We start from the raw sequence: 13,249 nt of genomic DNA, 5'->3' as shown, positions 1-13,249 counted from the left end.
AATAATGTCTTCCAAAATGCAAATGAGAGTTCAGTACAAATTAGCAGTAATAGCTAAGACTCAAGATCTCCTATAAACTTTCATAGGAAGGTAACTTTTAGTCTGTTGACTCTCTTCTACTGCAGAGAATACCAGAAATAATGGTAGTTGTTAGCACAGCACTGCATCCTAAAAAACTGTCCTGGTTTCAGCTTAGATAGAGTTAATTTTCTTTATAGTGGCTGGTATAGGGCTATGTTTTGGATTTGTGCTGAGAACAGTGTTGATAACACAGGGATGTTGTAGTTGTTGCTGCACTAGTCAAGGACTTTTCAGCTTCCCATGCTCTGCCAGGTGCAGAAGTTGGGAGGGGGCACAGTCAGGATGGTTGACCCCAACTGACCAAAGGGCTATTCCATACCATATGATGTCATGCTCAGCATATAAAGCTGGGGAAGAAGGAAGGGGGGGGACGTTCGGAGTGATGGCGTTTGTCTTCCCAAGTAACTGTTACGCGTGATGGAGCCCTGCTTTCCTGGAGATGGCTGAACACCTGCCTGCCCATGGGAAGGAGTGAATGAATTCCTTGCTTTGCTTGCGTGCACATGGCTTTTGCTTTCCCTATTAAACTGCCTTTATCTCAACCCACAAGTTCTCACTTTTACTCTTCTGATTCTCTCCCTCATCCCACCGAGGGGGGGGGGGGGGGCGGGGGCAGGGGGAGTGAGCAAGCAGCTGTGTGGTGCTCATTTGCTGGCTGGGGTTAAACTACAACAAAACCTAATATGTTTGTATGAATTGAACTGACAATACCAAACAGCTGCAAAGTAGGATAATGTTCAATGATGTTCACTTAATGCTCCATTTAAACCTAGTGACCTAGAGGTATCCTATTACTAAGCCTAAAGGCATCTTGTCCCACCTCTAACTCCAACATTAGACTGAGGTCTACCCTCTTCCAAGTTTTAAACTTGATTTCTTTCCTTAATTATCAGTCTGGAAAAAAAGTGTGCTCACATGAAGACTGAAGACAGTCTTCCAGTGTGTGCTGCGCACATGCAGTAACAGACTGACACAGCTTTTAGAGTGGCATGTTTAAAACATCTCTGAATGAGCAATTCACTTGCTTATTCTTCTAATGGTAAGCTACAAATAGACTTTTTAAAATAAGAGTTGCAGGAAGAGACAGACTAGATGTGCTAATATTTATTTTAGCCCATGCTGGAAGCAGCAGGAGCCTGTAACATGTTAAGGTTCATGACATGAATACCACATGAGAACCACAGGTAGGCCAGCCCTCAAAACAACTTGACATGGAGCTTTAGAGCTTGAGTGTCTTCAAGACAGACAGCAAGTCACTATGTTTCCTGCAGTTCAACAGCAGACATTGCTGTATGGTAACATGCCTGTGCAGGCAATGTAGGAAGTTGGCTTTAGAGTTTATTTCCCTTCTTGCAGTCCTTCTGTTCCTGGTCCCCTTGAGCCTACCCCTTTTAAGATCTTTCTGTATTTGCTTTTGGACAGGTTACATGAGGACTTGTTTTCAAGCAACAGTATTAGCAAGAGAAAGCACGTGGTATGGTTTATATTAATGAGATAAATACTATGGAAGGGGGAAGAAAGGAGGAGGAAAAAAACTTGGCCTGCATTCTTAAACAGGGCACGGAATTTGGAGCCTTTAATGCTACTGGCTCCACTGCTACGTTGCACTGGAAAAATTTTCCAAAGTTGAAGATTAACACTGACCTGGAGCTTGTATCCTGCATGCTCCCCTGCACCACACCCAAATCACCACAAGGGATGCATGACTGCAATAGCACTTCTGTCAGACATTCACTGTGGATGTCTTCAATACTTCATTCAGCAATGGATTACTAGATTACTAGGCAAGAGGGCAGACATGCAGCTACTCAGTGCTGTTCTTTTTATATCTGCCTACAGCAAGCGTTGTTCAGTGATAACCAGCTGATGTAACAGCAGCCAGCACTATTTTTGCATGCATCATAAGGAAGCAGCAGATCACCTGCTCCCCTTTAGGAACTGTGCACCCTTTACCTGTACCACATTCTGCCATTCAAGTAATTTCAAATCATCAGCATTCTTGGCAGTTTCTTACTGTTGTGTTGTTAGGTGGTTTGTTTGTTTTTCTTTAAACAGTTTAAGATGTCTCAGCTGAACCTGAGAATATTTTTAATGTTTTCCACTAACTATTGATAGTTTGGACTAAAATTCTCTTCTGTCCCCTATCTTCAAGATCTCAAATTGCTACTTACAAATGAAGAAAGCAGAGAAGTTTTATAATGCTATGTGGTTCTGTATTGCTCAAACAAGTCTTTGCAAAATCCCCAGTTCTACTTCTGTCAAAATGTAATACCTCACTCTTCCAGCCCTCAAAAAGCCCCATACAATAGAGAAAGCATCTGGAATTGAAGGATTGAAAGAAAAAGTCCCCAAACGTTGAAGAACCAGATCTTGCTCAGTAGTCACAAGATCCACTGAGTTTGAACTGAACCACTAAATGGAAGCATAATCCAGGAACTACACTGATTTATCTAGTTCACTTGAACTTTAAGACAAACACTGAAATGCTTGGCAAAAATCTGTTTATGAGAAACTGTGAGTAAACATAGCTTGTAAGTAAACAAAGAAGAGAGACAATTGAATAACTATGCACCCTGTACAAATAAGCAACTTCTAAAAATGCCAGCTGTTCTGTCACCAGCATCAATGACAGTGTATTTTACTTAGAAATATATTTCCGGTCTTGCTTATTTAACACACTACTAGAAATACTGTAAAAGAGACAGCTACTTTTGTGCTCCAAGTCCTGGCAGGCCATTAACAGCCAGGCACCAGCTCCAGATTAGCAAACGTGTTCTATAAATTGCCAGCAGACTGCCACCACCATTCCTGCTACCCTCCTCACCAGCTCAAATTAAGGGGTGTTTTTTTACTTTGTGGCTTAACACAAATTAGGGAGTAGCACAGTTTGGAAAAACATTTTTTAAGAGTTAGAAAATTATTAGATTTCTTCCCCTCAATACCACAGGTGTGATTTTGTAAACTACTTAAGAAATTTCTACTACCTACAACAACTCCGGACTTCAGCATCTCCAGTCATGTAGTAGGTCTCAACAACTGTGACTTGTGAGAACACTTACTAACGTGTAACTTTTTCTCCAGGACGAGATGAGTTTTGCCTGGTAGAGTGAGTAGGTAAGCAAATACACTCCTGCTGACAGAGTATAAACTGGAAGTGAAGAAGGGCAAAGCCTGAGACACTCCTGTGTCTGAATGTTTACAGCAGTTTCTACTGAATGCTGTTCAGAAGACCACCAGCTCACCGTACCCATCTTAAATTTGACATTTGCCTCTAATTAATGTTACTACAAGCCTTTTTCAGCTTTGGCAAGTGAGTATAAGAAAAGTTGCAAGCTGACTTACATCAGAAACACCTGATATGACATACAAGGGCATGAGAATCCACCTGTAGGTCCCAAGTAATTTGAAGGGCAGAAGAGCAAAGATCAGTAGGTAAATCCACAAAGATAAACACACATGTAAAAAAGGAAGATTAAAATCCCACTACTATTAACACAATCAAGTTAGAGAATTAAATCTGCAGCTTAAACTGTACAAGAAGGCACAAGAGATAATTGGGCTCAGTGAAACAGATACAGACATGTAGTTATCATCTAACCTGCAGGATTGTGACAAACTTAAAACAACAGTAAAACTAAGAACAGTTGCCTACTTGACATCTCTGACAGAAGAATCTAGGAAGACAGCAATGCTCTCCTAAGCTGCAGCTTATTCCAGAGAGCACCCATAAAAAACCCCAACTATTTAATTTGATCCCTAATGTGCATTTAAAAGTCCATCACCTCACCAGATTAACAGAAACAAACCTGGAACTATTTGGGCTTTAAACTCCGCTAGCAATTCAACAGATACAGTATTTACCACCGTTTTCCCCAGATAAACCTGTATATGTGAGACACTGCAAGGAAAGAAATATGCACATCCTTCAAAAACCTAATCCTGTTCGGCTTTCAAATCCCAGGTTCTATTTCCAGAGATGGCTGCACAAGAAAGCCTTCTTTTATTATTGCAAGTTGAGGGTATCTACTAAGGAATCACTGCCTTTGTCCAGAGTAGTTGAGTATCTTCTACTGTTACCCTACACCCCTGCAAGTAAAAGCAGAGACAGCTCCAGCATGGATGAGGGTCTCAACTTCAGGCACTAGACTGTTTATAAATGGTCCAAAGCAAGGCCAGTATCAGCTGACCTAGAACTGGAACTGTCAGTGTAAGAATTTTTTTATTCCTCCAGGTAATTATGTATTTTATACAGATAAAAGGTGAGGCTGCATAGTGCTAGTCTCAGATTCACCTCAGTATTTGTAACCACAGCCTCAAAGACTCAAAGATAACCCTTGACCCTGTTATCTTGGGTCTACATTCATTCATGTATTTACCAGCTGTTTCTCCTTCCTGTATGAAAACGAAAGTTCCATGCAAATACTGGCTGCCAAGAGAAACAGCAAGAAAAATTGAGCTCAAAACTCTTGTCAAAAGAAACAAAATCCAAGCCACTTGCAAACAGAACTCCTTCTAATCTCTTTACCACTTACTACAAATTCAGGTCCCAAATCTATCAGCAATTTCATAGAGCTGTCTTACAACACGAGTAACTTTCACATCAACAGATAACATTGCAGGTTTGGATATTAAGTTTACAGTATCCCTCTTCTGAGGGTATTTAAGGGCTTTAGCAAGTACAACTTTCAGATACAGCAAGAATGTATCTTACTAATTCTGAATTTTCAGGGTTTTCCTGTTATTATACTGCTAAACTTGTATATTACACACCTTTTCATCTTTAGTATTAATAGGACTACTAGGAGTACTGGCAGCCAGAAACCCTTAACCCCCTTATTCACCAATTATGTTTCTTTGGTGAAACTTAGAAAGTTTAAGTTAAGCTAACATCCTTAAACTAAAAATACTAATCAAACTTGCTATTTCTAATTAACAATGTAAAAAATAAAATTCCCCTGATGTGCTGACATATAGAAACCTACAACTGAAAACACGAAAAAGCACCACAAGGGGAACAAACATCACTGGGTTCCATTATCCAAAACAAACATCAACATGTACAGTGTAGCTTCTATTAGGAACCAGGGTAAATAAATATTTACAGTGACATTTGTATTAAGAAAAAACAGCTGAAAACATCAGTCATCTAGAAGGAAATAGGAGAAACACCAGCTTCACAGTTTCTCAAGTACTGACAGCAATTTTCATGCTATTTGGTAACCTCATGGAGCAAAACCCAAGCTACTCAGTGCTTTAAACAAACACTGCCTTATTCCCCACAGAAGAGTATCTGAACACAAAAATAACCTGAAGTTTGTATTAACCTTCTACTATGCCTTACAACAGGAACAACTAGTTCTAAAAGTCATCCAGGCTTATGCTGGGAACGTATTTTAGGGTAGAGAGGAGTCCAAGTGCTTGGCAACTCAGTTATGGCTCAAGTGGCTATTTTCTGAAAGGGAGTAAAAAAGCCCCCATCATCACACTACCTGCTACATTATTAACTAGTATCTTCTTAAATCAAAACACCCCAAGGGTCTTTCACCTTTACTTCATACATTTCAACAGTGTCTAATCTTTCTGAAGAATTCAAACATTTATCTCAAATATATTTTCTGAGTCTTAACTATTTCAGCCACTACAGGGATTTGCCAAGAACCTCTGTCAGACAGAGTGATTTAAACTACAGATCAATTTGAGACAGTTCTATAATCAGGACAAATAAACAGAGACTCCTCCCTATACTCCCTCACACATTAAATTAGAAAACAGCCAACTTTCTTTACTCTTGGTGTTTCTTGCAGAAAGTATTAAGAAGTAAACCTGAGACTGTCCACCCCTAAACTCAGAAAAGCAGCTGTCCACCTCCTAATCCAAAACAGTCCCTCCTTTTGCTGAGGAACCAAAGCCCAGGCAAGTTCCCATGCCCTGATGGAAGTTTGTATGATACCGAATTACTGTCATAAGCTTTCTGGAAATGAAGAATAAATCATGAAAACCTGGAAATTATTTTTGTAGCCAACACCTGAATTTTCATTCGATGTACCAATTATGATTGCAGGCATGTACATCCAAAACATATTAATCTTCCCTATAAAGCAAAACATTAAGGTCTTTCTACTACTATTTTTGTTGGTTTAAGTAGTCTAATAACTAGAAAAGCACATAACTGTGTAACCTACATACCTGAACTAAAATGTTCATCTAAAGCCTACATTTCAATCACAAGATTTCATAATTTAAGGATGCAGAATGTTCAATTGATTATTCTGCTTGGTTTGGAATAAAAGCACCTGAGTTTATACTACCAACATGCTGTCTACAGTGACAACAGTTGCTATTTGACTAGGAGATGGGATACAAAAAAAAAAATTCTACAGTTTGATTCCTGAAACTGAAGAGTTCTGAGCAATGCAACCAAGTAGCTCAGAAGAAAAAAAAAAAGGAAAAAAAGAAAAAAATCAAGTTTCACCTGAAGCACAATTTTGTATCATGATCCAACACTACAGCTACTTCCAGCTCCCACAGGGACAAGATACTATCAGCAAATGGAACTGTGGTAACTACATAGTTTGCAGAAACAGAACTTGACAAATATGAGCTAAGTGAGTGATTTCAAATGTGTCACAGCATGAAACTGAACTCCAGGTACACTATCGATCCATTCAGGTATACTCCCTGCAATTACTCTTCAGTACAGAGTGCACAATGGCAGTTTTGAGTATAGCCTAGAAAAATGAGCTCAAGTGTCTTTAAGTGACAGCAACGTTACTGCATGGAACCAACTGCTTACAAATTCTATCAGTTAAAACTGCTTTTCTTTAAGGAATGGTTCTTAAAAGTTAGTAACCTTTTTCATATTAAAAAGGAATTCTTTATTTTTCTGCCTTATTTCGTGTAAATGCAATGCTCTTCTCATGCTATGTATTTTCTACTTCTAGATGTGACTGCTGTTACCTTTACATATCAAACTTCAGAGAGTATCCTATTCTAAAAAAGTCAAGAAGGTCCACGTAGTACACTGGGGTGTGTGTGTGGTGGGGGTGTGCGCATGTAAATGAAGTAGTACTTTGTAGATGCATTGGTTAATGCATGAACCAGTCCAGCAAAATCACTTAAGTGAGCTTTTCTAGAAAAAAGAAATGCACCACTTCAATTCAATGATGGTGCTAGAAACTACATTAAAGCCATTCCAAAATGAGTATTCAATTATTTATTTTTAGACTTAGAATTAGTATTTCTATCACAAAATACTGGTTGTATTTACAATTAACATGCAGTTATGAAACAGAGGTGGGATTCTTAAAAATGAAACTACCCGAGTAAAAGTCACTTTAGAAAAACAAAGCAAGTAGTAATTGCTGAGTAATTCCCTCACCATCACTGCCCCAGTGGCCAGCACTGCTAAAAGAGTCTGTCAAACCTGTTGGAAAGGGTTAAGGATGCAGAGATAGGAAAAAAGGAATGAGAGGAAAAAAATTATTAGAAATATGAAACTAACTCCCAACACAAGCTTATAACGGCCCAGAAATATTACAGTTTGACAGTTGTTGAATTGGTCATGAAACAAGGTAGGCAGCTACAGAAAAATCCCAGGATGGCCCCACCTACATTACTAAACCAGCAATATCATCAGTTATAGCTTCATTACAGAAAGCAGGAATTGAAGACTGAACTTAGACATTACAAAAATAGGCCAGCAGATTGAGATAAACATGTTGCTTCCATACAGTCTTCAGTGAAATCTAAAGGAAAACAAACCTTCCTTCCTTTTTCTTTAAGTTTCACTGAAGACTAAAGACCACTCAGGTGATGTGCAGTCCACCCTGCTCACAAAGTCATGAGATGACCCTGAATAATTTTTTCTACTGCTAAATGTGACCAAATATAAACTGTTGGCTTTGCTGAATTAAGATTACAGGAAATGTGTGTCTGGCATTCAGCCTTTTCCTCTCCATATAACCCTTGACCCAACTGGCCAGCAGCTAACCATAGACTAGACTTCTCTACAAATAATAGGAATAAACGAGTTGAGCTGAGCAATCGTCATCCGGTCTTAAATTCCAGATTTATAAACCTGTCTCTATTATTACGCACAATTCTGCCTAGTTATCTCCCCTGTGCAGAGCTATCAAGTTAAAGTGCTACAATAAGGCAATGTTCCTTCTACTGCTTTTCTGAATGCTTACAAGGATGCGAATTCTGAAGAAAAAAGTACACATTACCACATCTTGGGCCTCCTGCTGCATAATCCCGCTCCTCTTAGACAGAGTACCAGAAATCAAGGGGGTGAAAAAGCACCCACATAAGCACTAAATCAGGTGTGTAACACTGAAAACCTGCAAAGCGCACCAGAAGCGGAGAATGTGCTCATGTGTATCCAACTCACCCAGACCTGCTCAGAGTAAACACTATGTTGTTCTTCCACCACAGACACCCCAGTCCAGAGTGAATGAGTACAAATGGAAATCCAAGCTGGGAGCTCTCTCTTGGGATGCAAAGTACGTTCTCAGTCTGTCACTTCTCCCACTTCCGCACAGCCACGCTCACTACCCAAATACACTTTTATCATTACACCAAACAAGATCCCCAGCTTTCTCTTTTAAGTTAGGCGCTCTTCCCACTTTATCCCTGAGGGGACCACAGGCTGTGCAGCCACAGACATCCCAAGCATTACAAAGCTTAAGAAGATGAAGACAGACTAACACCTATGAAGGTACACGAGTTACCTCAAACCTAACAAAGGCTACAAGGGCCACATCTTTACTTCTAGCTATATTCTTCCCTCTGATTCTTCTGTCTTCACTGGCGGAAAGCTGCACGACCACATGAAGCCCCACACCTAAAAGCAGTACACACCAGAGTGCTGAAATGCATTCAAGTAACAGAGTGGCCCTTCGACACTAGCATTACCAGCTAGCCGTTTGTAGACTGCTCTCAGCAGTCATGCTGACAGGCGCGTTTGGGCAGCCTCTCCGATGCAGCGGGGGAGCCCATACACAGACAACTCAGCGTGTTTCTCCACAGAACACCCGATAAGGGACAAACTCCTGGAATGGCGATCAGAGGGAATGGGCTACTTTTAAGGGAAGCCTTCGCCCCGGTTTCTCCCAAGGGCCCACGTACCACCCGCACGTTGCCCGTGACAAAAGGCAACACCCGGGCCTGGGGCTGGGCCTGGCAGGCACCGCAGGCCCGCGGCGTGCCCAGGCTCCCAGCGAGGCCCAGGGGCGCCTGCCCGGGCAGCCAGAGCTCCCCGCGGGCCCGGGCCCAAACGCATGCAACCGGCCCTTGGCAGGCCCGGAAGGGCCTCAGGGCACCAGGCGGGAAGCGGCGCGCCAGGAGCGCCTCAGCGCGGCCTGCCGCTCCCCGCACCCGCCTCAGCGCGGACCCCCGCCCCGCCGCGGAGACCCCCTCTCTCCTCCCCCGCGCCCCCTCAGGCACAGAGTAGAGGCAGCTGCCCCTCGCAGCGCTCCGGGGGCGCCTGGGCAGCCCTCCCGCCCCGGCGGGGCCGCCGCCACGCCACTAGGCAAGCGGCTCCAGGCTGCGGCCGAGCCCGCGGCTCCCGCGCCACGCGCGGCCGCCCCCTCCTAGGCCCGGCCGCGACGGGCGGGCTCAGCAGCGGGGCAGGACCCCCGCAGCCCCAGGGAGGGGGGACGGGAAAACCCCGCAGAAGCCATTTCCGGGGTTACAGCGACAAGGGCGGGGGGGGGAGCTGCAGGGCGGCACCCACCACACGTCCCACTCCGCTGGGGCAGCGGAGCCTGCGGGTAAGGAAAAGGGGAGGACGGGCGGGCCGGCCCCCTCTGACAGCCCGCGCGGAAGGGCCGGTACCGTGCCCGCTCCCCCGCCGGGCGGCGGCGTCACCTACCCGCCGGCGAAGAGATGCACCAGGGTGTCTCTCTGGCTCATTCTCGTCGCCTGCACCCGGGCGGGAGGGAGGGGTGCCGGGCGCTTCCGCCCCGCGCTCGGCCGAGCCGCTCCTGGCACGGCTCAGCATAAATACGCACCGCGGGCGCGCGGCTTCCTGCGGCGGCGGGGCGGGAGGTGGGGCCGCGCAGCCGGGGCGGGGCGGGCGGCTGGCTCCGCCTCCCGCCCGGAGCCGCTGCGGCAACCGCCGGGCGCGGGGCCTTCCTCGTGAATATGCAACGAGTCCCCCCGGAAGTAAACAGAGGCCGCTATTGGCTGAGGGGCTGCGACGTCACCAGTGGCTCCGCCCCATTAGCTGGGGGAGGAGGGCGTTGCCGGGCACCTTGAGGCGGGAGCGGCGTTGGTGTGGCGGTGCCCTGGCGGGCTCTGCTCTCCGCTGTATGCGGTGTTTTACCGGGGTCCCTGCTGTAAATGCCTCTCTTGGGAGCCTCCTTTCCTTTTTCCCTTCCTCCTAGTGGGCTTTATGCGCAGCTCTCTGAGGCCCACAGCCTGCCATGGCTGCTGGCTCCCCTCCTGAGGTGCGTGCTGGCCCTGAGGGAAGGTCACATACAGCAGCCACAGAAACTATGGGGAAGAGGGACAAGAAAAACGACCCCTGTGCTCTCAGCGTCCAAAAGCAGTGGTATTAGGAAGGCATGTAGTGGCCTTAGTTTTTGTTTCCCCTTGTTTTTTGCATTATAGGTCATATCCTCAGCTGCTGAAGCAATGCATCTCCCCAAAGAGGCACCCAAACGCTGGCTTCTTGGGAGCGTTTCTGAAGTATCGTGACTCACTGGATGATTTGTTTTTCTTCAAAAATACATGGGTAAGGGAAAATAAATAATGCTACACAGGAAAATTCTTAACATTATGTATAAAATTGTTGTCCAAGTCAACACTTTGACAATCTAAGCACTTGAAAGCAAATAAATGAGTAGCTAAAATCTTCATTAACAGAATTTTTCCAAAATATAAAGAGCTATTTCATAATAGCACAACAATTTTTAATCTCTGTATTAATAAAACAAGCATGCATTTTGAAGCAATCATTTCTTAAAACAAAAAACCTCCTCTGAGAAGGTGAGCTGATGTGGAAGACACAAATAAGCTAGAAATGTAATGTGAAATTTTGCTAGAGTGGTGGGAGTTGGGAAAAGGCTTGGAGAAATGCGAGATGTGGAGATGCTGGGGGGAAAAGGTAGTTACAGTGAACTGAGACAAGTAAAAGTAAGACAATGATTTTGCATTGCTACTCCACACAATATGTAGTTGAAACTAGTGAACAAATGAGTGAGAATTGTTCCGAAATAGAAAGACAGGCAAGACTTTCAGAAACCTGTAGTATACGTACATGAGAGATGTTAACATTCAAGAAGTGAGAAACGATCATGTGTAGCTTGGCACAAGATGTCACTTGGGAAAGAGTAAATCTGTTCCGGTTAATTAGAACAGTTAAATTAGTTTGAGAGTACTGGAAAACTCTGCCAGTAATTTTATTAAATGCTGCATGAAAGATGCTCATATGCCAAATACTTTGTTTGAGGTCATGAGTCCAAATTTTTTCCAATTCTCTCAGCAGCTTAAGAGGGAACAGAAGATGGGTTTTCTGCAGGCCATGTGATGCCTTCCAGTGTGCACATGTCCTGGTAAATGCAAAAGATTAAATACCAGACAAAGACTCTGCTTTATTCTGCCTCTGTATAGGTGAAGTCCTAATCTGGGATCTATTAACTTCATCTGGCAGTTATGGCTTGCACTGTGACAAATGAAAAACTGTAATTTGATGATTTTTATGAATGCTTATTGTGTTGTTAAAGGAGAAGCTGCTGCCCGAGCATTCACACACCATTCAGGGAGTCGCACACACACTGCCCGAGACTTTAACTGCTAGAACCAGAGTCCCTTCGCAGCGGGCAGCTCCATTGAGCTGACGGGTGCCCCTTTTCGACTCCTCACCCATGCACACACTCACTCTCGGGCGCTTCCTCTCCCCTTGGCTCGACCCCAGGTTTCCTGAAGCAGAGTCTCCAATACAACATACGCCAGATGAATTTATTGGTACAGTGGTGACAACAGCTCGAGTTGGGTGCCTCTGGAGAGGGACCCAGAACAAAGAAATCCGTGGGTAATTATACCCTTACCATCTAAATTCCCCTCCCCTCAGGAGACAGTTGGGACCAATACTAGTATTTGGGTCTGGGGTCTTCCCGTTCTCCATTGGGCCCTTTCATTGTCTCTAGGCGGGCCGATTCTTCTCTTATCTCTCAGAGCACAGCTTCTGCTAAGGTTGAAGCCTCCTTATCTTTCTGGTTTGCACTGGTTTCGGGGGCCTTCCTTCATGTAGCCAAGTAAACGTTCAGTGCATGGTTGGTGGATCTAGGTGAAAGTTCTTGTGGCCTAAGACTTCAGCAAGCCTTGATACTAATGTTAAAGTGACTACTACAACAGTATAGTAAGAATAAGTAGAGCTATTGAAACATTTCATTTACATTATTAGATGCTTTGTAATTTTTAAAAAATTGTATTTTTTAATAGAAACTTAGGTATTCCATTGACACCTATAAAAGGCCCGAACTGAAATATTTTCAATTTTTATTGGGAGTCTGAAGCACTCTGATTCATAATGATTTTGCAGCATTTCTTGAGAGCTGTCTTTAACACTACTTTTTCTTCTATTCTCTTTGCTAGGCTGGAATTTCTGGCTGGACTGCATATCCCATAATGTTTGATGGATATGTATTCTTACAGTGCATTTCCCCTTTCATCCATCTGGGAGAGGTAAGTGTGGAGAGGAAATGTCACATGGGATCACACCTGAGAACCCAGAACATAAATAAAAGCATCCAAATTGCATGAGGTCCCATTTTCAAAAGATCTTATTCATCTGAGTCTTTGTAAGATTGTATTTTTTTCCATAATTTTATTGCAAAACCTAAGTAACTCTCCTACTGAATCCTCTGTCATTTTTACCTCTTGATTCTTTAGAAATAATAATAAAAAAATATGTTCTGTTGGGTTTTGGACTTACTTTTCCTATCTGCTTGGTGTAACTAAGGCATGTAATAGGACTCAACAAAGTTGCAATAAGGAGAAAAATGTGTGACAAAAAATTAAGCCCTTGTTTCTATGTTTTCGGGCTCTGAATTTTTCTCAGGATACCATCCACACAGCATGTGCTGCACTTTTCCTCTTGTAGTATTTGAACAGAAAAAAACCTTTTCTTAAATTTCATCAATGGCTTTCTGTGTAAAAAAGTGCA

General features: G+C 43.5%; 1 protein-coding gene and 1 long non-coding RNA gene across 5 annotated transcripts in view; one reads left to right on the top strand and one right to left on the bottom strand.

Annotated features, from left to right (window-relative positions):
• SLC25A36 (solute carrier family 25 member 36) overlaps nt 1–10,197 on the bottom strand; it is a 76,336-nt gene extending 66,139 nt beyond the window's left edge. For all 4 annotated transcript variants that reach the window (XR_012776467.1, XR_012776468.1, XR_012776469.1 and 1 more), the window contains exon 1: nt 9,953–10,197. Coding sequence is in view for 1 of the 4 variants with exons in the window: in XM_075507385.1 (XP_075363500.1) it covers nt 9,953–9,993 (41 nt within the window). In the remaining 3 variants the exon portion in view is untranslated. The remainder of the gene's footprint in view (nt 1–9,952) is intronic.
• On the top strand, nt 9,794–12,873 carry LOC142412343 (uncharacterized). The gene is made up of 3 exons (XR_012776470.1): nt 9,794–9,851; nt 10,693–10,816; nt 12,679–12,873. It is a non-coding gene; the product is annotated as an uncharacterized LOC142412343 (long non-coding RNA).
• The last annotated feature ends 376 nt before the right edge of the window (nt 12,874–13,249 follow it).

This window comes from Mycteria americana, chromosome 7 (assembly GCF_035582795.1).
Source record: "Mycteria americana isolate JAX WOST 10 ecotype Jacksonville Zoo and Gardens chromosome 7, USCA_MyAme_1.0, whole genome shotgun sequence".
Taxonomy (NCBI): Eukaryota; Metazoa; Chordata; class Aves; order Ciconiiformes; family Ciconiidae; genus Mycteria; species Mycteria americana.
This window is presented reverse-complemented; position numbering and strand designations above follow the sequence as displayed.